The following is a 26,665-nucleotide window of genomic DNA, read 5'->3' as shown; positions in this document are numbered from 1 at the left end:
TGATTTTCCATGATATCAAGCAAAGAGGCACTGAGTTTGAAGGTAGGCCTTGAAATACATCCACTGGTACACCTCCAATTGACTCAAATGATGTAAATTAGTCTATCAGAAGCTTCTAAAGCCATCACATTTTTTTCTGGAATTTTCCAAGCTGTTTAAAGGCACAGGCAACTTAGTGTATGTAAACTTCTGACCCACTGGAATTGTGATACAGTGAATTATAAGTGAAATAATATGTCTGTAAACAATTCTTGGAAAATGTACTTGTGTCATGCACAAAGTTGATGTCCTAACCGACTTGCCAAAACTATAGTTTGTTAACAAGAAATTTGTTGTGTGGTTCAAAAACAAGTTTTAATGACTCCAACTTAAAAAGTATTTAGTCAGCCACCAATTGTGCAAGTTCTCCCACTTAAAAAGATGAGAGAGGCCTGTAATTTTCATCATAGGTACACGTCAACTATGACAGACAAATTGAGAGAAAAAAAATCCAGAAAATCATATTGTAGGATTTTTAATGAATTTATTTGCAAATTATGGTGGAAAATAAGTATTTGGTCACCTAAAAACAAGCAAGATTTCTGGCTCTCACAGACCTGTAACTTCTTCTTTAAGAGGCTCCTCTGTCCTCCACTTGTTACCTGTATTAATGGCACCTGTTTGAACTTGTTATCAGTATAAAAGACACCTGTCCACAACCTCAAACAGTCACACTCCAAACTCCACTATGGCCAAGACCAAAGAGCTGTCAAAGGACACCAGAAACAAAATTGTAGACCTGCACCAGGCTGGGAAGACTGAATCTGCAATAGGTAAGCAGCTTGGTTTGAAGAAATCAACTGTGGGAGCAATTATTAGGAAATGGAAGACATACAAGACCACTGATAATCTCCCTCGATCTGGGGCTCCACGCAAGATCTCACCCCGTGGGGTCAAAATGATCACAAGAATGGTGAGCAAAAATCCCAGAACCACACAGGGGGACCTAGTGAATGACCTGCAGAGAGCTGGGACCAAAGTAACAAAGCCTACCATCAGTAACACACTACGCCGCCAGGGACTCAAATCCTGCAGTGCCAGACGTGTCCCCCTGCTTAAACCAGTACATGTCCAGGCCCGTCTGAAGTTTGCTAGAGTGCATTTGGATGATCCAGAAGATGATTGGGAGAATGTCATATGGTCAGATGAAACCAAAATATAACTTTTTGGTAAAAACTCAACTCGTCGTGTTTGGAGGACAAAGAATGCTGAGTTGCATCCAAAGAACACCATACCTACTGTGAAGCATGGGGGTGGAAACATCATGCTTTGGGGCTGTTTTTCTGCAAAGGGACCAGGACGACTGATCCGTGTAAAGGAAAGAATGAATGGGGCCATGTATCGTGAGATTTTGAGTGAAAACCTCCTGTCAAGGGGTGCTGAAGGTGGGTGTGGTGCATGAATCAAGCGCAGGACGCAGAAGCTCAGTCCAAAAGACTTTAGTGCAATAATCACGTAGAAAATAAGCACAATAAGCCCGAAGGCGAAATCACGGCGCACACAGGCGTCAAACAAACGGCGCACTAACATGTGCGAAAACCCTCTCCAAAACACTGGAGGGAAGTACGTAGCTCCAACACGAAAACAGAAGAGCAATCACACACAAAGACAAACACAACCAACGAGAACTAAATAGGACACTAACGAGGACTAACAAGACACAGGTGTACAACATAAAGACAAAACCAAACGAACATGAAACATCGATCGGTGGCAGCTAGTACTCCGGGGACGACGACCGCCAAAGCCTGCCCGAACCAGGAGGAGGAGCAGCCTCGGCCGAAACCGTGACACCTCCTTCCATCAGCAAGGGCATTGAAGATTAAACGTGGTTGGGTCTTTCAGCATGACAATGATCCCAAACACACCGCCCGGGCAACGAAGGAGTGGCTTCGTAAGAAGCATTTCAAGGTCCTGGAGTGGCCTAGCCAGTCTCCAGATCTCAACCCCATAGAAAATCTTTGGAGGGAGTTGAAAGTCCGTGTTGCCCAGCGACAGCCCCAGAACATCACTGCTCTAGAGGAGATCTGCATGGAGGAATGGGCCAAAATACCAGCAACAGTGTGTGAAAACCTTGTGAAGACTTACAGAAAACGTTTGACCAGTGTCATTGCTAACAAAGGGTATATAACAAAGTATTGAGAAACTTTTGTTATTGACCAAATACTTATTTTCCACCATAATTTGCAAATAAATTCATAAAAATTCCTACAATGTGATTTTCTGGATTTTTTTTCTCATTTTGTCTGTCATAGTTGACGTTTACCTATGATGAAAATTACAGGCCTCTCTCATCTTTTTAAGTGGGAGAACTTGCACAATTGGTGGCTGACTAAATACTTTTTTTCCCCACTGTACATATACATACATACACATACATATACACATACATACATATATATATACATATCCTTTAAAAATATATATTTCCCTTTATTACTTTCCAACCCAACCGCCCCTCCCCTAATTGGATACACTAGAGAACAACAATGCTTAGTCCTCTACTTCCAGCTTATACATACTATATACATTTTATGGACACAGTCAATTTTACAGTAATTCTCTTTTGTTTGTTTTTACTCCTGAACTTCCTCTACCCTCAACCTCTCCGATCATTTTCATGATGTCCATCCGGTTTGCTTCTATATGCCATATCTTTCTAACTGTGCTCTTTCACAAAAGCTCTCAGCCTATAACCTATATACTTATTATGGACACAGTATGCTTTACATTAGTTATCTTGTTGTTATTAGTTGTTGTTAGTTGTTTTTAGTCCAATCCTTCAGCTCCATTCAACACCTCCACATCTATCACTTAACACCATCCATATTGGATTTCTATTTGTCATATATTTTTCAACTGTACTGTGATGTTTCACAAACGTTCTGAACCCTTCTATTCTCATTGTTTCTACAGATTGTAAATTGAAAATAAACATTTTTGCTAAAAGTATTATAATATTATTGATCGATTGACTATGACTTTTCAGATCACCCAGTAGTGCTATCTGCAGATAGTTAATCTAACATTAGATAGTAAATCCAGAGTTTCTTACGTTTGCCTTGATTCGGCATTCTTGTCCAGATAGATCATCATGGCATTTGTAGTTCTTTATGATAGCCACATTAGCAGCTAATAAGAGTTTCAATTTTGGGGGGTAAATACAGGCAAATATATTGATAAAAGTTACCTTGTCCTAGAGAGATTTACACGGTTATCAAAACTTCACGCCAGGGTAAGCCTAGCAAGTTGTCAAATCCCGGTAATGGTCCAAACATTTGACAATGATAGGAATTGCCATACTGTCAATGTCAGAAAGCTACAAGTCTAGAAGAATTTGATGTCAATCCCTGACATTTTCTTGTTGTGTTGTTGACCTCTCTGAAAAAGGATATGACATAAAAGCGTGTGGGCAGGTAACCATGGCAACCATGTGATGACAGGGGTGATGACATGTTTATGCCCCTGTCCCAAAATATACAAGTCATCACCCCTCAGCTCTCTTTGTCTATCTCCTTTTATACACACACACACACATACACACACACACACACACACACACACACACACACACACACACACACACACACACACACACACACACACACACACACACACACACACACACACACACACACACCCTCCCTCTCTTCCTCTGTCATAGATTTTCCTCTGGGCCTTGTTACCACAGTAACCAGAGAACTCCCAGAGATCTGTAGAAAAGAAATACCAGAGCTGCAGAGGGAGGGAACACACACACACACACACACACACACACACACACACACACACACACACACACAGTTGTTTACGGTTGTCACAGAGGGTGAGGATACATGGACCAAATCCTGGGAGTAGATTGATTACCAGACCTTCAAGTCATTCTTCTAAATCTGTTTCTCATTGTGAGTAAAGGACTGACGTCAAACATGAGCAACAAAAAAAAACTCCTTCTGATCTTTTCATCTTTAAACTCTGTTCATATAGTAAAAATATAGCGTTAACTATATGAAGAATCACAAACACTCTCCCTTTAAGACCAGAGAGATGTAATTGATCTATTTGTAAGGTATTTATTTATAAAAACACGTGTGAGGAAACAATAGGTGTCTATTCCACATTTTGTTATGTTACAGCCTGAATGTAAAATGGATTACATTTATATTTTGTGTCACTGGCTTACACACAATACCCCATAATGTCAAAGTGGAATTATGTTTTTAGAACGTACAAAGGCTTGCCATAACAAAGGGGTTGAATGCTTATTGACTCAAGACATTTCAGCTTTTATGTGTTTGATACCGTTCCATTTATTCCATTCCAATGAACTTGTCCTCCTATAGCGCCTCCCACCAGCCTCCTCTGAATTACATACAATGGACAGTAATTGGGCAGCAGATCATAATAGACTATAAAGATGTGTTTTATTTTGTACCTTTATTTAACTAGGCAAGTCAGTTAAGAACAAATTCTTATTTACAATGACGGCCTACACCGGCCAAACACAGACGACGCTGGACCAATTGTGCGCCGCCCTATGGGACCCCCAATCACGGCTGGTTGTGATGCAGCCTGGAATCGAACCAGGGGGTCTGTAGTGACACCTCAAGCACTGAGATGCAATGCCTTAGACCACTACGCTACTCGGGAGCCCATTCCATGATGATAGACATTGGCCCAGTTAGGCAGTCGAGATCTCAGTAGCTACAGTATGGGCTCCCTCTCTGCTCGTACATGAATGAATCAGAGTGATACAGTGGGGAAAAAAGTATTTAGTCAGCCACCAATTGTGCATGTTCTCCCACTTAAAAAGATGAGAGAGGCCTGTAATTTTCATCATAGGTACAGTCAACTATGACAGACAAATTCAGAAAAAAAAAAAGGATTTTTTATGAATTTATTTGCAAATTATGGTGGAAAATAAGTATTTGGTCACCTACAAACAAGCAAGATTTCTGGCTCTCACAGACCTGTAACTTCTTCTTTAAGAGGCTCCTCTGTCCTCCACTCGTTACCTGTATTAATGGCACCTGTTTGAACTTGTTATCAGTATAAAAGACACCTGTCCACAACCTCAAACAGTCACACTCCAAACTCCACTATGGCCAAGACCAAAGAGCTGTCAAAGGACACCAGAAACAAAATTGTAGACCTGCACCAGGCTGGGAAGACTGAATCTGCAATAGGTAAGCAGCTTGGTTTGAAGAAATCAACTGTGGGAGCAATTATTAGGAAATGGAAGACATACAAGACCACTGATAATCTCCCTCGATCTGGGGCTCCACGCAAGATCTCACCTCGTGGGGTCAAAATGATCACAAGAACGGTGAGCAAAAATCCCAGAACCACACGGAGGGACCTAGTGAATGACCTGCAGAGAGCTGGGACCAAAGTAACAAAGCCTACCATCAGTAACACACTACGCCGCCAGGGACTCAAATCCTGCAGTGCCAGACGTGTCCCCTTGCTTAAGCCAGTACATGTCCAGGCCCGTCTGAAGTTTGCTAGAGTGCATTTGGATGATCCAGAAGAGGATTGGGAGAATGTCATATGGTCAGATGAAACCAAAATATAACTTTTTGGTAAAAACTCAACTCGTCGTGTTTGGAGGAAAAGAATGCTGAGTTGCATCCAAAGAACACCATACCTACTGTGAAGCATGGGGGTGGAAACATCATGCTTTGGGGCTGTTTTTCTGCAAAGGGACCAGGACGACTGATCCGTGTAAAGGAAAGAATGAATGGGGCCATGTATCGTGAGATTTTGAGTGAAAACCTCCTTCCATCAGCAAGGGCATTGAAGATGAAACGTGGCTGGGTCTTTCAGCATGACAATGATCCCAAACACACCGCCCGGGCAACGAAGGAGTGGCTTCGTAAGAAGCATTTCAAGGTCCTGGAGTGGCCTAGCCAGTCTCCAGATCTCAACCCCGCAAATAAATTCATTAAAAATCCTACAATGTGATTCTTTGGATTTTTTTTCTCATTTTGTCTGTCATAGTTGACGTGTACCTATGATGAAAATTACAGGACTCTCTCATCTTTTTAAGTGGGAGAACTTTCACAATTGGTGGCTGACTAAATACTTTTTTCCCCCACTGTATGTGATATGTTGGACAGGACGTGGTGTTGGTGGGAAGCATTGGCAGCCCCTCACAAAACCCTATGCTAAGAGGACAGAGTTGTGTGCTGTCCTTATCAAAGCCCAACTTCTAACAGAGAGAGAGAGAGAGAGAGAGAGAGAGACGGGGAGAGAGAGAGAGAGAGAGCGAGAGAGAGAGAGAGAGAGAGAGAGAGAGAGAGAGAGAGAGAGAGAGAGAGAGAGAGAGAGATCAACACCTCTTCTATATGAATACTGAGAAGTGTCTGCCTCATACTGCGGAAACACCAAGGGCTCCCACATACAGCACTACAAACAGATTACTATGCATGGAGCCGCACAGGAGCCTTCATCCACAGACTGACGGCAGCGCTCCATCTAGCATCTGTCTGGTCCATGGGAATCATTTGGCTGTAACACACAAGGCTCAGATACCCACAGGGGGAAATATGTATCCTACTGTTCGCTGATCTGAATAGTTGGGAGCAATATGGCGTAGTCTTCTAGTACAGTACATTCAAATGATAGTTTGCTTGAAAAATCCAAGTTGCTCAGATGTTTTCAGACATCATATGTGGTCCAATGTCGAGATGAGTCTATGTCCCACACCTTGTGAAGATTGAGTGGACTATCCCTTTAACGTAAACGATAGTGCTTCTACCTGCCCAGGTTTAATGATAAATACTCACAAGATAAGCAGGGCATAGAGGTGGAGTACCTATTATGTAACCCTCCAACTCTCCATTAACAGTGATCGACTTATGGCTGTTGATTTGTGACGCCTTGACCTTCCATTATCCGAATCCCAATCCTGTCACTGTCTCTGCACTCAATCACTGTCCTGCAGTAGACATTAACGGCTGGGGGTATTTCCACCACTGCTCTACTTACTGAAGGAACTCTAATCCATTCTTAGTCTTAGAGGAATTCTTGAAATCTTGTGTTTTTTGGATGTCAACAACATCCAATATTATGCTTTGTCTCCCTTATGGTCTCTTTGAGTTTAAGGGCATGCCATTCGGTTTAAAAAATGCTCCAGCAACCGTCAGAGACCCATGAATCAAGTCCTGGTAGACTGTCTTGTAGATGAAGAGTGTTGTCTTGTCCTGTGTACCTTGATATTTCATTTTGATGGTCTCCTGAATGGCCTTCATAAGGCTTTTGATTGCCTGGAATAGTCTGGTTTGACACTCAAACTGCAGTAATATAGTTGAAGTGATATTTTGAGTGTTTTTAACGTCACTTGCGGTACATTGACAGAACTGATACTGATCCCTTGATTAAGCGACAGAAAGCTGGCAAAACACTCTTTTGACTATGTTTGAGCAAATCCCCCAACCAAAACCTTGAATTGGTCATTTTTGTAACACCCTGGTTCTGGGACTCTATATGTTGAGCCAGGGTGTGTTCTTTCTATGTGGTTTATTTCTATGTTGGCCTGAGTGACTCCCAATCAGAGGCAACGAGTGTCAGCTGTGGCTGGTTGTCTCTGATTGGGAGCCATATTTATACTGTCTGTTTTTCCCTTTGTGTTTGTGGGTTTTTGTTCCAGTTGGTCATTGTTACCTAGGACGTTACGAGTCGTTTTGTTGTTTTGTATCGTGTGTGCACGTTAACTAATTAAAGTATGTTCGCTCAACACGCTGCGCCTTGGTCTTCATCTGTTCTAGACGATCGTGACAGAAAAACCCACCATACAAGGACCAAGCAGCGTGTCCAGGAGCAGGCAGACTGGACTTGGGAACAGTGGAGGAGGAGTTTCGATTGGGTCAAGCCAAATGAGGAGCTGAATGGCGGGAGTTGGAAGCAGAAGAGCGAGAGTTGGGCGAGAACTATAGAGGCCTGGCCCACGGGGAAGAGAGACCCCCAGAAAATTTTTAGGGGGGGGCTCACGACGTCGGGGCAGCAGGAGGCCGCGATAGAGCGGTCCAGCGGGTTGGCAGAGGAGGCTGCCAGGTTACGGGGGCCACTGGTCAAAGAAGGGAAGGAAGGTGTAGAGGCACGGCGAGAGGTACTGGGGTGTGTTACCAGTCCGGTCCGGCCCGTTACAGATCCCGGTGTAGGGCCAGTGGTGTGTGTCCCCAGTACGGTCCGGTCTGTTCCTGCCACTCGCACCAAGTCTACGGTGCGCGTCGCCAGCCCGGTCCGGCCTGTTCCTGCTCCACGCACCAAGCCTACGGTGTGCGTCGCCAGCCCGGTCCGGCCTGTCCCTGCTCCACGCACCAAGCCTACGGTGTGCGTCGCCAGCCCAGTCCGGCCTGTCCCTGCTCCACGCACCAAGCCTACGGTGTGCGTCGCCAGCCCGGTCCGGCCTGTCCCTACTCCACGCACCAAGCCAGGGGTGCGCATCGTCAGCCCGGTCCAGCCCGTTCCTACTCCACGCACCAAGCCAGGGGTGCGCATCGTCAGCCCGGTCCGGCCCGTTCCTACTCCACGCACCAAGCCAGGGGTGCGCATCGTCAGCCCGGTCCGGCCCGTTCCTACTCCATGCACCAAGCCAGGGGTGCGAGTCGTCAGCCCGGTCCGGCCCGTTCCGGCTCCACGCACCAAGCCAGGGGTGCGCGTCGTCAGTCCAGCACAACCCGTGCCTGGGTCACCAGTGCCTGGTAAGGTACCGGTCAACTGCTCCACAACGGAGCTGAAGCTAACCGCTCCTGCTACGTCCAGTTCAGCTCCAGCCAGCGGGGCCAGACTGGACCAGGGGCGCTATGGGGGGATTATTGGAGGGTGGTGGGCAAGGCCGGAGCCAGAACCGCCGCCGAGGAGGAATGCCCACCCAGCCCTCCCCTGTTTTGCTCTAGTTGAGGCGCGGTCGCAGTCCGCGCCTTTAGGGGGGGGTACTGTAACACCCTGGTTCTGGGACTCTATATGTTGAGCCAGGGTGTGTTCTTTCTATGTGGTTTATTTCTATGTTGGCCTGAGTGACTCCCAATCAGAGGCAACGAGTGTCAGCTGTGGCTGGTTGTCTCTGATTGGGAGCCATATTTATACTGTCTGTTTTTCCCTTTGTGTTTGTGGGTTTTTGTTCCAGTTGGTCATTGTTACCTAGGACGTTACGAGTTGTTTTGTATCGTGTGTGCACGTTAACTAATTAAAGTATGTTCGCTCAACACGCTGCGCCTTGGTCTTCATCTGTTCTAGACGATCGTGACAATTTTGACACTAAATCCGGACTGTTCTTCCTCTTAGTCTCTCACTCAGTCATCTTCCCACTCAGAGTGGCAATCTGTCAGCCCTCCCCAGGCTTGGCCCCCTTCCATTCCAACATGTTTCTCCACCTCCACAGCCAAAGACTGATAGCCCACTGCTCAGCCACAGCAAGATGAATGACTCCCTAATTCAATCTGACTATAGTGCTGATGGCAGCAAACACACAATCATTCACACACACGCCTACGCACAGACACATACCTTAACACTCCCACGTGTGTACTTATTTGCATGTCTGAACCTGTGCTCATGTGAGTGATTGGGTGTCTGTCGCCTCATGATTGTGTTAGCCCACTGAGCTAAAACCTGGGCAAGGTTATTCATCATGCAAGCATAGCTTACTGAACCACCACTTTACACTCACTGCCATGCACATGAGCTCTCATCTGAAAATGCAATAGGCCTACATAACACCCCAACTGTGGAGCTACAGTATCGCATTTCTTAACATCCATGTTTATCTATTACCAACTAATGAACATTAAGTTCAATGATACATATAATTAATTTTCAATGACTATTTGGATCACTATTTTGTGTTGATGTTTTCCATGCCTTTCTATTCTCTGGCATTATTGCAATGCAGACCCCATGTAACATTGGATCCCACAAACACTTGCCTGGTCCGATATCTGTTTTTGCAGTCTTGCCAACTCCTACTATGGTCATTGCCAAAAACTGTTGGCGTGACAATTTCAAGCAATCTCCATAGGAGTTGGCAGGACAGCACAAACAGATCTGGGACCTGGGATCAAACACACCTTTGATGACAATGTGCTTGGCCTCTGCTGCCCACTGCGCTGTGGTTCGATAGATCTGAGAACTCATTGATTGGCGTAATCTATGATGGCAAGCCTGGCTTTAAAGGGACCAACCAATGTATTGCAATGTTTATCTCAGTCCAGGGTCATTGAGATATTGTTCAAGTGCACAAGAATATCTGTTCTATTTAGATAAAACGTAGTTTAATGCCATGATTATGATATTGTGTTGTGTATGGTCTCCAAGGCCATTTCCAGGCATAAGTGACATGCTCGTCGAACATCTCATTCCAAAATCATGGCCATTAATATGGAGTTGGTCCCCCCTTTGCTGCTATAACAGCCTCCACTCTTCTGGGAAGGCTTTCCACTAGATGTTAGAACATTGCTGCAGGGACTTGCTTCCATTCAACCACAAGCGCATTAGTGAGGTAGGGCACTGATGTTGGGCGATTAGGTCTGGCTCGCAGTCGCGTTCAAATTCATCCCAAAGGTGTTTGATGATGTTGAGGTCAGGGCTCTGTGCAGGCCAATCAAGTTCTTCCACACCGATCTCTACAAACCATTTCTGTATGGACGTCACTTTGTGCACGGGGCATTGTCATGCTGAAACAGGAAAGGGACTTCCCCAAACTGTTGCCACAAAGTTGGAAGCACAGAATCATCTAGAATGCCATTATATGCTGTAGTGTTAAGATTTCCCTTCACTGGAACTAAGGGGCCTAGCCCGAACCATGAAAAGCAGCCCCAGACCATTATTCCTCCTCCACCAAACTTTACAGTTGGCACAATGCATAGGGGCATGTAGTGTTCTCCTAGCATCCGCCAAACCCAGATTCGTCAGTCGGACTGCCAGATGGTGAAGCGTGATTCATCACTCCAGAGAACGTGTTTCCACTGCTCCAGAGTCCAATAGCGGCAAGCTTTACACCACTCCAGCTGACGCTTGGCATTGCGCATGGTGATCTTGTGTGTGGCTGCTCGGCCATGGAAACCCATTTCATGAAGCTCCTGACGAACAGTTCTTGTGCTGACGTTGCTTCCAGAGGCAGACTTATTGGAAAGGTGGCATCCTATGACAGTGCCACGTTGAAAGACACTGACCTCTTCAGTAAGGCCATTCTACTGCCAGGGTCATTGAGATATTGTTCAAGTGTGTCTATGGAGATTGCATGGCTGTGTGCTCGATTTTATACACCTGTCAGCAACGGGTGTGGCTGAAATATATACAGTGTCTCACAAAAGTGAGTACACCCCTCACATTTTTGTAAATATTTGAATATATATTTTCATGTGACAACACTGAAGAAATGACACTTTGCTACAATGTAAAGTAGTGAGTGTACAGCTTGTATAACAGTGTAAATTGGCTGTCCCCTCAAAATAACTCAACACACAGCCATTCATGTCTAAACCGCTGGCAACAAAAGTGAGTACACCCCTAGGGGCCCTGACCTCCATGGGGCCTCCGTTGATTTTGTTACTCATTCTCACTCAGATATCACATTAACATGGCATAAGTCATTACAAAATGTGTAGAATTGCATTACATTTCTCTCCACCTCATGGCAAAATGTGTAGAATTTCAGGAAATAAGCTGTAAAACTGCAAAAATGTTCTCTCTGCCCCATTGAAAAATGTGTATAATTTTAGAAAACTTGCTTTAAAACAGACACATTTTCTCCACGTCCCATGGTAAAATAATAGAATTGCAGGAAATTTACTTTAAAGTTTAAATCATTCTCTCCACCGTCAAGAGGGCAGCCACAAAAAAAGTTTTGTTGCTTCGGGCCCCCAAAAGGCTAGAGTCGGCCCTGATGTGATTGTTGTGTTGTTTTTGTTTTTTTTGCCGTGTCCCAGCTGGCCAAAGTGGACCAACCACTGGAGTAGCTTCAAAACCAAGTCAAATCTCAATCAACATAGAATGGCATTCATGTTTTTCCTGATACTGCTTCTGATCCCCTCCATTGATGACCATTCCTGATCTTCTCTTTCTTCTCTCTTCCTTAGGTCTCCTAGGAAACAGAAGAAGAGAGGAATCCTAACCCCCACCAAGAGGCTCAACATGCCGGAGCAGAGCAATGACTACCGTGTGGTGGTGTTTGGGGCCGGCGGGGTGGGCAAGAGCTCCCTGGTCCTCCGCTTCGTCAAGGGCACCTTCCGGGACACCTACATTCCCACCGTGGAGGACACTTACCGCCAGGTGATCAGCTGTGACAAGAGTGTGTGCACCCTCCAGATCACCGACACCACGGGCAGTCACCAGTTTCCCGCCATGCAGCGCCTGTCCATCTCCAAGGGCCACGCCTTCATCCTGGTCTACTCCGTCACCAGCCGCCAGTCCCTGGAGGAGCTCAAGCCCATCTACCAGCAGGTGCTGGCCATCAAGGACAGCGTGGATGCCATCCCTGTCATGCTGGTGGGCAACAAGAGTGACGAAACCCTGCGTGAGGTGGAGACCAAGGAGGGCGAGGCGCAGGCGGCAGCATGGAAGTGTGCCTTCATGGAAACCTCGGCCAAGATGAACTACAACGTCAAAGAGCTCTTCCAGGAGCTGCTCACCCTGGAGAAGAAGAGGAACATGAGTCTGAGCATCGATGGCAAGCGCTCCGGCAAGCAGAAGCGTGCCGACAAGCTCAAGGGCAAGTGCAGTATCATGTAGGGAGGGAGAGGTGATGCCTGACCCCTAGAAGGAAAGACTGGGGTTGGGGAGGGTGGTGATGGTGGTGCAAAGTGTAGGTGTTCTTAAAGAGACTCACTTCGAGGAATGGCGGGAAGGTGGGGGTGGGATGGGGCTCGTCTGAGAGGGATTTTTTCATCCCGAAAGAGGTAACCCCCACACCTCCCCATACTTCATACCACTACCCCCCCATCTAGCTCATTGGTTTTGATTTGGAGCTTCACCTCTCCATTAAAAAACCGATGCCATTGAAGGCCGAATGGAAAAGATTGGGACACAAGAGGCTATTCAAGTTCAAAGAGAAGATCAAGCCTTGATGCAATTCTACTCTGATGGGAAAAATGAAAGAATATGGAGCCCTGACAATTGATATACTCTCAAGTTCAGGGCATTATTACAAACTCAGTGCCCATTTCAATATTATTCACCCCACTTCCGCCCTCTTTTCCTATAGCTGTCTCTCTCCTGCTAATATGAGACACCCTGCAAACAATTATGATTCAGGAGTAACATTAAAACAGAATAATATGCCCCACCAAAATTAGACAACTGTACTGAAAATCCAAACTCAAATTGATGAAATAAGTAATTTAAATAAATGAGAGAATAGTCAGATTAACTCAGTGACATCCTGAGAATTTACAGGGAACTAGACAAAGGTCCCACAGAGTACGTTCCCTTGGGACCATCACACAACGTTCTTAGAACGTTCTCAGAACGTCAGAGGGATAACGTCAAGCCGAAACCCTTAAGGGACCTAAAGGAACATCACTGAATGTCCTCAGGATGTCCCCTGTTTGCTGGGCAGCCACCTGACTCCTATGATTGGAAAGGTAATAAAGTGGAATTGCAGGAGATGAGAGAGGTATCAAGTTTAATGTTAGAGTAATGGAAACACGACTTTCATCAATTCAAATAGATGTCCATAAGCACATGTTGGTCTTTCGCCTTCAGTATCTCCATGTCAACCTGTAACCTGGCGAATGGATGGGATTTGAGAACTAGATATTGCCATCAATAAAGTTGTGATTTGAAAGTTATTAATACATTATACTGTATATTGTAAGTACAGGTTAGGCCTATCAAAGGTTGCTAATTAACAGTAGCATGCGACTGTGAGTGTAGATAAATATGGAAAAAATAGCTACGAGTGGTCTCTGTATTTTGCTTTACATTTGACGTGACATTTTGTATCATTTCATAATCAAAGTGAGCTTTAGCTAAACAAAGCACAAACAGAACAAAAGCAACAAGCAGACAAAGCACGTTTGAAATGTAAATGTTTTTGAATAAATGTATTTAATCTCTATAGCACAAATGTTTGGACCCTCATACCATTAATTTAGGTGTCTATGTCAATGTTGATTTTACCTTCGATAAAAATCTTTGATGGATTTTTATTTTATTTTTGACAATCCACTGTTATTAATATACTGTGTGCTCTGTAAATAATATATTTTTACGCTCCAAATGCTCATATTGTCTTGCTTTGCCCCCCATTATTTTTTCCAATCCCAAAATCCCATACCCCTGCTTTAGCAATATGAGATGACAGCACTTTGAGGATTTGGCGCACAGTGACATTTGATATTTTGGTAAACCCTTTGATGTGCTCTGGTTGCATCACACTCTCTGCTAAATAAAGACAAGTAAATGTACATATAATTAATTTGTCATTGGTTAATTTACAGTACATATTTCTAAAGCATGAGTCACTGTCTCTAGTGGCAAAATGTATTTGGAGTGAGCATGAACCTGCAGGAGTAGGCTACATGATAATTGTATTTAGATGTATTATACATGTGTAGAAAAAATACTTGTTCTCAGGTGTGTTATACATGAGAGGGAAGTATTAGATTCATTAATATTACAATCGTGGGGGGCTGGAAGAAGCAGGCTTAAATAAATGGCGGGATTTTCTCAGAGGGATTGGACAGGCCGCAGGCCGACGTTTGATCACCGCTGAGAACAAGCACGAGCTGCCATTGGGATGCTTAATAACTAGAGGCAGGAGAGAGAGCGAGAGGGAGGGAGAGGGAGAGAGAGATAGAGAGAGGCACATGTGTTTGTAGTGGGCCAACAGACTGCCATAAGGGGATTACACAGTGGCCCCCTGGCTAGCCTACTACTTGAAAACAGTACTGGTTGATGGCTTTTTGCAAATCCAAATGTGTTTGCCACATAGATTCCCACCCCCACCTTCCCTCCATTCCTTGAAGTGAGTCTCTTCAAGAACACCTAAACTTTGCACCCCCCCCTTGTTTTTTTAAATATTATTGACGGAAGTACTGTAATATTCTCCTTCTGATAAAGTTTGCCTGTGATTAATATGTTGTATTGGTAGGCTACACCGGGTGACTTTAAACAGTTACCTTGAGGCTTTCCCCTAGTTCATGATTTTACCATAGAAATGTCGGTCCCGCTTTAAATGACGTTCAGCTTATAAAGGCTTCATAAAGCCTTCAAAATGCCTTCATGAACACTACATAAATGTGTTACAAAGCATCTATAACCGTATGTCAGGCTTTATACAGGGTTCATAAGTGTGGAAGGTCTGGTGGACCAACGCATCAAACTTGGCCTTCATTAGTTAGGGTTAGGTTTAAGATCTAATTTCAAGAAGATAAATTGTGGAAATGGGCAGGGTTTAGCCATCATTTTGACTTTGTGGCTGTGTTAACTAGTGACGACCAGGGCGAATTATGACAAATACTTTATTCGGTAAGGTCAATCCCATAGAATTCTATGGTCACTCCCACTAAGGCCAACTTTGAATGGTTGATATCCCAGGCTTATATATGCTGTGTGTACAATAGCCTGGGGATGACGTTACACCAAGAAACACTTACCTTGATGAAAGCCCCCAACGTAAGGAAATTGAAAGTGGCTTTCTTCTGGAACCAAGTCACATGTTCCTCAGTACACAAACACCCACACAACAATATAACGGGCCATACCGTGCGGTGCTGGGACCAGTTAGGTCTTTGACACATTCACCCACTCCCCCGCTGAAAGATCAGTCACAAAATGTTGGCACCATTGTAACAGGTTGTAATCACGCCCTGGTCTCCAGCATGGGAACAGAAGAGGAATACCTGGTGTGGTAGTCTCAGGTTGGACTACTCCAAATCATCATGGTTCTGACACCCAAACACAAGCTTTGCAGGTCCATCAACCCATTTAAATACCTCTCACACCCTACAGTAACCTTCGGATCATGAATAATACATCAGCAGAACGTTAATAACCTATTGATAAACACTTTATGTAGTGTCCTGTAATAGTTAGTTTGAAGTGAGACACCTTCAGTCATTCATAACACATCCATAAAGACTCTATATCGCATGACGCTGTACTTAATTTAAAGTCAGACCCCTTTGGTAATTTATAACACATAAATAAATGCCTTGTATCATATGACGCTGTACTTACTTACTTACTATAAAGTCAGAGACCTTTGGTCATTCATAACACATACATAAAGGCAGAGCGGAAATTGAGGAAAACTAGACTCCCTGCGGACCTGTCATCTTTTCACTCCCTCCTCTCTACATTTTCTTCCTCTGTTTCTGCTGCTAAAGCCACTTTCTACTGCTCTAAATTTCAAGCCTCTGCCTCTAACCCTAGGAAGCTCTTTGCCACCTTCTCCTCCCTGCTGAATCCTCCTCCTCCTCCTCCCCCTCCCTCCACCCTCTCTGTGGATGACTTCGTCAACCATTTTGGACCATTTTTCGTCAACCAAGAAGGTTGACGACATCCGATCCTCATTTATTTAGTCAAATGACACCGTTGGTCCTGCTCACACTACCCTACCCTATGCATTGACATCTTTCTCCCCTCTCTCTCCAGATGAAATCTTGCGACTTGTGACAGCCGGCCGCCCAACAACCTGCCCGCTTGACCCTATCCCCTCCTCTCTTCTCCAGACCATTTCCGGAGACCTTCTCCCATACCTCACCTCGCTCATCAACTCATCCTTGACCGCTGGCTATGTCCCTTCCGTCTTCAAGAGAGCGAGAGTTGCACCCCTCCTCAAAAAACCTACACTCGATGCCTCCGATGTCAACAACTACAGACCAGTATCCCTTCTTTCTTTTCTCTCCAAAACTCTTGAGCGTGCCGTCTCTAGCCAACTCTCCTGCTATCTCTCTCAGAATGACCTTCTTGATCCAAACCAGACCAGGTTTCAAGACTGGTCATTCAACTGAGACTGCTCTTCTCTGTGTCACGGATGCTCTCCGCACTGCTAAAGCTAACTCTCTCTCCTCTGCTCTTATCCTTCTCGACCTATCTGCTGCCTTTGATACTGTGAACCTTCAGATCCTGCTCTCCACCCTCTCCGAGTTGGGCATCTCCGGCGCTGCTCACTCTTGGATTACGTTCTACCTGACAGGTCGCTCCTACCAGGTGGTGTGGCGAGAATCTGTCTCCGCACCACATGCTCTCACCACTGGTGTCCCCCAGGGCTCAGTTCTAGGCCCTCTCCTATTCTCTCTATACACCAAGTCACTTGGCTCTGTCAAATCCTCACATGGTCTCTCCTATCATTGCTACGCAGACGACACACAATTAATTTTCTCCTTTCCCCCTTCTGATAACCAGGTGGCGAATCGCATCTCTGCATGTCTGGCAGACATATCAGTGTGGATGTCGGATCACCACATCAAGCTGAACCTCGGCAAGACGGAGCTGCTCTTCCTCCCGGGGATGGACTGCCCGCTCCATGGTCTCGCCATCACGGTTGACAACTCCATTGTGTCCTCCTCCCAGAGTGCAAAGAACCTTGGCGTGACCCTGGACAACACCCTGTCGTTCTCCGCTAACATCAAAGCGGTGACCCGATCCTGCAGGTTCATGCTCTACAACATTCGCAGAGTACGACCCTACCTTACACAGAAAGCGGCACAGGTCCTAATCCAGGCACTTGTCATCTCCCATCTGGATTACTGCAACTCGCTGTTGGCTGGGCTCCCTGCCTTTGCCATTAAACCGCTACAACTTATCCAGTTGCAGCCCGTCTGGTGTTCAACCTTCCCAAGTTCTCTCATGTCACTCCGCACACTCCACTGGCTTCCAGTTGAAGCTCGCATCTACTACAAAACCATGGTGCTTGCCTACGGAGCTGTGAGGGGAATGGCACCTCCTTACCTTCAGGCTCTGATCAGACCCTACACCCAAACGAGGGCACTACGTTCATCCACCTCTGGCCTGCTAGCCCCCCTACCTCTACGGAAGCACAGTTCCCGCTCAGCCCAGTCAAAGCTATTCGCTGCTCTGGCACCCCAATGGTGGAACAAGCTCCCCCACGACGCCAGGACAGCGGAGTCACTGACCACCTTCCGGAGACACTTGAAACCCTACCTCTTTAAGGAATACCTGGAATAGTATAACAGTAATCCTTCTACCCCCCACCAATTTGTAAGTCGCTCTGGATAAGAGCGTCTGCTAAATGACTTAAATGTAAAATGTAAATGTATTAACACTTAGGGAATTATCACTAACAGCTAAAACAAATGAACATAAAAGATTAAACCATACATTTCCTTTAATTTTTACATTTTAAAGCAATTCACATACATTAAGTTTCAAAAAGTCCAGCAATGCAATTACATTTAACATTATTACACAGGGCTGTGAACAGTGTACAGTGAACAGTGTGTACAGTGAACAGTGTGAACAGTGTAGCTTGTTCCTGAGCTGGCGGATGAATGGTTCTTGCCTCTCTGCCTGCTGGAGGTACTACATATTGGTTCCAACCTTAAAGTAACAACAAATAAAGTTAGCAGGTCTGTAAAGAAATGCCTTTGTCACACCATCTGGATAAGGGCCTTTCTGTGCTGAGCCAGAAATACACCAAAAGGGGAGATGGGAAACTCCATTGTTATTATTATATTCCTCTTTCATTTACACATTTCATGACAAGACTATGAGATGTGGCTGTATCTAGGGGGACTTAGCTGATCCTGCTAGCTAGCTACATTTCATTAGGTAGCTAGCTAGCAATTGCTGTGAAGTCACCGAAATTATTTGAAATAATGATTGAGGTAGTGTAGTGTATTGAGATTATGATGGTGTTAAATGTTTTTCATGAAGAAATTGAATGTTGTTTATGTTAGTATCAAAAGGGAATGTTTTAGTGTAACGCCACATACAACAGACAGGAAGTGTGTTGTAGACAGGAGAGACTGGTGATTGGCCAGAAGAGGGAGCCACCCATCTTTTTGTATTGTTTATAAATAGGGGCTAGACTACAGAAAGGGCAGAGCAGCCATTAGAATTGGAGGACACTGCTCTCCAGACCTCGCGAGTCTGTAAACTTATGCTGTAAGCTTGTGATCTGAATAAACTTATGATCAAGGATTCAGTATGAGTGGACTCCTTTGTTTATCAGCAATAATTGCCACCACTCATCCGATACGACAAATGGCGCCCAACGTGGGGCTGGTCTGCAATCCTCCTCTGCTGCATTTGTAGCCGCCAAGCTAACTCAAGCTAACTCGGTCTGGAGTCATGACCAGACAAGGGTGAGTGTTCCTCACAGCTAAGTTGTTAGTTTTGTTACTGCTTGTGTACACTGGAGGAGTGTACCATTACGACCGTGCCTCGGGTGGCGTTTTTGCTGATGACTGGTGGGTCTGGCTAATCATTATAAAATTTTAAAAACAGCGCAAAAGTGGTTAGAGTTTATGGATTGTTTATAGAGATGTGTTGCTTGAATAGTAAGTCAAGAACAATCGGGGCCAAGATATGTATACAATTTTAGAGCATTGCAGGTTTAGATAAGCCCTCGTGACAAACGGGGCGACCGCATGGTGGGCCATAAAATCCTGGCAACGCGTTAGGAGTTTCAGGTCAGTCTTAGACTGGGGTTGGTGGGACATTTCTTGGGGGTTGCTTGCTCATCTTCTGTCTGACGGGATATCTGCATGGGGGGGACCGCTCATAGAAATAGCCATACTCATGTTGTAGAAACATTTGACTAGATAATCAACTCAAAAATATCTCTCAAGACATCAGAGCCTGTGAATTTAAGAATTTAGACTTTATTTAAAAAACAAAGCCGAGCCTTTTTCCAAAGAGACAAAGACTGACTCCCTCTGGCTAAGATGTCTCTTATATAGACAAATATGGAAAAAACCATGCATACAGTCCCATTTTTTTTAGTTCTGCACTCTGCACCACCCCTCTTTTTTCAACGTCCAGCTGTTACACATTATCCACTCCAAAATGTCATGAATGCCTTTTTCCATATGCAGCCTCTCATTCTATCATTCTATTGGCTACGTGGCTTGGGCCCCTTCTCAAAAGCCCCTTCTTAAAAACTAATGTAAATGCAAACCAGATGTCTAGAACAACCCCATGGCCTCAGTTTAAAAAACCCATTTGAAAGAACACATCATATACTTAATATCTATATTCATTATTTAAACATATATCTGAATTATAAAATATCAAACATGTTCATTCTGTTTCACCATTATCATTTCATAATACATTATAAAACATTTATCATTCATCATCCTCTCAGCCCCTGAGATGATATGCATGTGGCCATGTGTCAGGTCATAAGGTCATAAACATAAAGAAACGCAAACACTAGCTCCATTGTTACTTCTATCTCCACAGCCATCACGTCATTCACATTCCTAAACCAGCTGCAGGAGTTTTCATGAAAAACACATAATTATCTCTGCTCTGAATTCAACTGGCTCTCAATCCATAAACACTCCAAGGCATATAGATTTTCAATTTTACAACATATCCATGCTTATTACTAATATTATTATTTTACCTTTGACCTTTCCCTACATTTACCTTCATGATACATAAAATAACACCACATATCCCCCCTTTGGGACATTATAATATTGTCCCATCAATACAAAGATTAATCACTCATATCACAAGTATTATAACAATCAAAATAATCAATATCCATATCTAATCAATTAATTGCCATGTCAACATCACTAAGCATTAATATTATAAGTTATTCAGATCAGTCAGTCCACTTATATTTTATAATCATAATCAAATGAATTACCCAAAACAACTTAAAATGACAATTCTTAATTAGTCACCTTTGTTCCATCATTCAAGTTAAAACCCTCACCTTGGCACATATCGATACTGGCTGAATGTATATTTATATTATACTAATTCTAGCATTAACTTCCTCATAACAAGAATTACATCAGATCAGTACCCTAATGCATTGTCCAAATTACTATAAATTTAGTAGTGTATAATACCTCCTTAATCAACATACTACCTCAACTAACACTCCCTTCCTCTACCGGCACTCAATCTTCTGGCGTCTTCATTATTCTTCATTATGTTGTTCATAGTTCATCTTGAATTACCCATAACAATGTCCCAATTCCAATGTCACACCTGAACCGCCACACCTCCACCATCATCCTGTTTTGTCCATGTGCAAACCAATATATTGCTTTGATTTGATGCAGAAGTGGGTCGGACAGGAACATCTTCAACGCCTTTGTTGTTTCCTCTTCAGCCAAGTAGAGGATTTTTGGTTTTTATTGAGGTTTACACCGTTCTGAGCCAATTGATCTCTGCAATGCATTACGACACCATCCGTTGTAACCTCAGGAAAGGACAGATCATAACAGTTCAGTTGAGTTAATTTCCAATCCAAAACATCCCTAGTAACATCATCTACATGACAAATCATTATGTTTCACATTCTCCCTTGAATTCTTCCCAAATTATATAACCCAATTGTTTTATTGTAACATTCCTATATTTTTCTCATACTCTATTTGACATTAAGTTTCCCTTTCCTTGTTCCTATTCTAACACTTGCTTATACTTCTCTCTTCTAATAACACTTTCCCCTGGAAATCTAACACCAAATACTACATCAAATTGTTTATCTAAGTCTTGGACTGTTCTCCTTATGTCTATGATTCACCTGTCTCTTTCTTTCATTATCTTAAGGTCACCCTACCCCATGTGACTTCCCCATACTCTTTGTGCTGGTTTCTCACACACCAATACTATTTTAACCCTTGTATTCTAATAGTGATCCCTTCTTGTATTTTTAGTTATGGTTCCTGCCTGTGCAATAATCTACATTCTACTCCTGTCTATATCCCTTCTATGTCTTGTTCTTCTGCTCTTTATTATTATTATCAGTACTCCATTCCCCTTATTCTCAGGTAACTAGTCAAGTACATAGAAATCAATGATAAGGATATCTGGTGCATCTTGGAGATCTGGAATCTCTCAATCATCAGTTCCCTCACTCTGGTACAATGGTTAAGATGATACCCGATACTCCCCTCTATCAGTACCATCGTCGGTATAACCTGGACAACAATATGTAGGTCACTTCTGTTGTTAACCTTCCCCCATCACTAGGATCTCCGGATCAGCCAAAGTCCCTCTCAATCTATCGACATCGGTCTGTGAAAAGTGTCCTTCTATCAGCCTTCTCACAGGAAAGCTCAGAGTTACTGCTGCAAAAACACAAGCACAGACACACACAAAAAACAACAATACTACCCTCCACATAGAGTCTTTCCAGCTCTTTCTTCTGTAGTCTTTTGTCATCACATAGTCTCCAGGGCACAGAAAATACTCAGATTATCCTACTCAGTTGGACATAGCTATCTTCACCCATGAAAAGAAAATCTTAAGAACATTGTTAGTTTAGGTGAGACACAGTATGCTACTCATGTCCTCTCATCCGTCAAGAGAAGCCTTGAGATTATGAAGCACACCCACTTCCAGCTTGTTGTAGTCCACTTATCTCATAGACAGACCACCTCTACACCATGCCTCCTATCACAAAAACAAAAATGATTTAACCTAACCCATAACACATTATTACTACTTTCACATCCTTAATACACCTTGCATATTTCCCCACAAAACCATAATAAACCATTAAAACCTCTAATAAACCCAACTTCCCCCCTTGGACACATACATCACATCGTGATTTATGTGTACAAAAACAAAACAAAACAATATTGCCTATCAAACCTAACATAATAACTAACCTTAAAATGACAACCCTTAAGCATATCTTTACTTAACTGTATTCCATAACACTATTCAATGAATGCTTCTCATTCAGGACTAACTCTCTCACTACATCCTTATCCTGTTTAGACTCATTTATATATAGGATTTTTCCAATTTGTAAACTTCTTCACAATTATCCTTATTTTATCTAACCCCTTAATTCCGCATGCCTCTAGAATTCATAGTGCGGGTGATCAGATCACACTATAAAGCCAGGACAGATTTCAGAGGTCATTGAAATCATTCAATGAATTGTTTCATCATATAGTATACTACTTCTAACAACCATCAAAACCTTTCATAGATGTTGTAATTCCTTAGTACAGCTCTTTTCAAAATAAATCACACATATTTACTTATCCCTCAGCAAATAAAACCCAAATTACATGTGTATGCCCCTTTAAGATATTTCACTTCCATCCTGTCAAAAAACAAAACAAATAGAAATAAAAATCCTATACAACTAACATTTCATACTAAGTAGTTTGTTTGTGGTTATTTGAACACCATATAGTAAAACAATAACCAAACAAAAATGGCCAGGCCTTATTTATTTTTGTAGCTCCCTATGACAACCTAAAAATAAAACTACTTAATTTTACTAACTAGTTCCACCCTAGCCTACAGACTTTTCTAACCTCCCAATAAAGAAATCCCCATGTTCCTGGAAGAGAAAGTATACATGTCGTTAACATATAATCATCAATCCAAAGATAGTAATTACACACAAAACATCATACATATATCCCCAGTCCTATCTCATCAACAATCATTAACCCCAGCATCGATTTTAAAATTGTTTGATAAGTCGTATCCTACTTTACCTTTAACCTAATATTATAGGAGACTCCCATCAATTCTTAAAAGAAAACTCCCATTTAGAAGACACTATATAATAACCCATTTTATTAAGTTAACTCCACCTTCCACTATAAACCTATAACCCCTTTTTAATAATTTAAACGTCGCAAACTGTTGCATCGATGTTTTCTTTTTTTTCCCCAAATATAAACTTATTGTTTCATAATCCAAAACCCATAAAAAGATGTCTACTTAATCCATCAAGTCAACAGCAACAACTACCTCCCAAGGTTCAACGTACTATAAACAATTTATCGTTATCTGAAGTAATAAAACATCATAACTCACTGCTGTTTAAACAAACTATATAATGTCATAATAAAATGATCAATTATCAAATATCGTTCCTTATTCAACTATCGAGACATGTTCTTCATTAGTTAATCGTCTCCACAAAGCAATACTACCTAATAACATATTCTCATTCTCCTAAATATAAATCAATAAAACATCAAATTCACCAATATGCTATTTCAATTACTATGTTATCCTATCCGACATAGATTGGTAGGACATCTTCCCTATAATGTTATCAACGAAACCAGTAATCCACATCAATAACATCAATGTAAAAGATTTGCTTTCTGTCCCCTACTGGATTCGAACCAGGGACCCTCTGCACACATTGACAACTTTCACCATAAAAGTACCATTACCCGTCGCTCCACCAGTGCCACACAAAGCATCTACTTCCAGTTCATAGAGCAAATGACATCACCCAACGAAAACCACACTAGCTTTCACCTCTAACTAGCTAGCAATCTCCTGCCAATCACATTCCACGACCTCCCACACCACGCAATCCCCGTACACCTAACGTACCCCATAATGTCCATTATAACGCTCTCACGTTTCAGCAAGTTTAACATCCACAGAGAAAAAATGGAAATTCTTCAATTTTTCCTAGCAGACGAAATAAAACCACTTTCAAACAGCGTTCTGCATTTACCTCTATCATAGGGTTTAAAACCCCACTTAACAACATTAACCATCCTAAATTGCCATAGTAACGTCATGTTTGGTTCAATTGATCTATTACCATATACGACATTCACTTTTCCATGCGTCGTAAACTATATCCTATTTCTCCTGTAATCAACTAAAATCATAGCCACACAATTAAACCATCACTCCGCCATTACAGAATGAATTAACTATCCTTTCCTAGCAAGCTACAAGTAACACAACACTTGCTGTAGTTTACCATCATATATTAAAATCATCCATCTATCACAATCCAATTTATCTATAGACATATTCCACTATTGCCATTTGTTTAATCTAGCAAAACCTCATTCAATGACTAAAAATTACTACCACGTAGTCTCCTCTCCATACCCGTTAACATTTTAGCAGATGCTCTTTTTCCAAACAACACTCAATTCGTGAGCTCATACATTCCTTTACTTATACTAGCCCCCCTTGGGAATCGAACACCCAACCCTGGCGTTGTAAGCACCGTGCTCTACCAACTGAGCTACCCCAGCCACAGATGAGCGTATAGTGCCCTCCGCTCATAATATTATAATTGTAGCCTATTGCATTACTTTTGTTTAAAATATACGTTTGTTTAGTCAACAAATCTAGAACCCACTATAAATGGTTGCTTATTCACTCAGCATAATAGCCAAAGCTCCTTGCATCCCCTAGTTCACGTAATGAAAATACATTATCATTCTACAATTCACCAAATATTCGCACACACCACTGGTGACGCAAACCATAGAATAAAATAATAACAATTAGAATTTTGTCAAATAGATGTTTTCCATCCAACTATTCAAAATGTCTTTAAATAACTATTTCAGCTCGATACAGTCAAACAAGTATGACTCTCTTTTTACCGGAAACTAATTCATGCTTTTAGTAAAATCTATTCACATCCCAACAATAGCCAATAATATATGTATATTAATATTATTAAAATACCTTACTTTCATTCCAGTCTACCTAAACAATTCAAATTATGGCCAAATCTCTTATCCAAATTGCCAGTCCGCTATTCAAATGTAACTGTCCTTTCTGATTTAGACTATAGACACTCCTCCTTTCCCGTTGAATAAGTCAGTCCTTCAGTCTGAAAAGACGCAGGCTACTAGATCTTCCAATCCTATCCTGACTGTTCCTTCAATCTAAACAACCCCCAACTATAGCTAAACTATACTTAGAAAACCTAGACTCTGTTCAGCGATGCAAAATCCATGCTTTATCGAAATGACAAGTTAATCCTCTTTTATTCCAATGATAATGGTCAGTAGTATTAGTATCTGGAACATACCACACTTTATCAGATAATAGTTCTGAAGGACACAGTTCTCACACGCTCAACGTAATCAACTTAGCAGTCAACAAGTCAAACCCCACATTCATTGATTTGAAAACAGATCTAACAACCTAACCAAATGAATTATATATCTGCTTCTGAAATAATATATAGTTTATTATTATGCTTAATTCTACCACATGTCCTATGTACTCTCTCCCATTTCCACATCCACCTACGTTTTTGAACAAGTCAACACCTATAATTTTATTATTTTACGTAGTCAATTTATCATAATACTGCATTACCTCTAAAGTTTCTAAATATATCGTCCAAACATACTCTAACAGATGTATCAAAATACAATGCATAGACGTCATATGACCACACCAATAAACGTGACATATTCCTCCAATCTACTTGCAGGATTTAATATTATATTCTCACTCACACAGATGAGCAGCCACTTGTGCCCAAATGAATCAGACAGTTGAATGACTCACAGCCGCACAAGCAACCCATTCCCCATATGAGATGAGCAGACCTACTCTATTTATAACACTTTCTCTATATTTTGAAGCCCTTGTAGCTATTTAACCCGTTCACCTACTCAGGATGACCTAACTTTTTTTCCTGATAGACCCTACATAATATTGACATCATCACAACACAGGATGATTCACTACTTACCCGTACAGA

The 26,665-nt window shown here is 42.6% G+C and overlaps 1 protein-coding gene across 1 annotated transcript in view; it reads left to right on the top strand.

Moving 5' to 3' along the window:
• The window catches only part of LOC311137115 (GTP-binding protein Di-Ras1-like), a 22,288-nt gene extending 7,836 nt beyond the window's left edge, over nt 1-14,452 (top strand). The window contains exon 2 of the mRNA XM_084171454.1: nt 12,120-14,452. Coding sequence (XP_084027580.1) covers nt 12,120-12,771 — 652 coding nt within the window. The 3' untranslated portion in view covers nt 12,772-14,452. The remainder of the gene's footprint in view (nt 1-12,119) is intronic.
• The last annotated feature ends 12,213 nt before the right edge of the window (nt 14,453-26,665 follow it).

Source organism: Coregonus lavaretus, assembly GCF_964263955.1.
Source record: "Coregonus lavaretus genome assembly, chromosome: 11".
Taxonomy (NCBI): domain Eukaryota; kingdom Metazoa; phylum Chordata; class Actinopteri; order Salmoniformes; family Salmonidae; genus Coregonus; species Coregonus lavaretus.
Note: the sequence above shows the minus strand (reverse complement) of the source record. Positions and strands in the feature narration are given on the sequence as shown.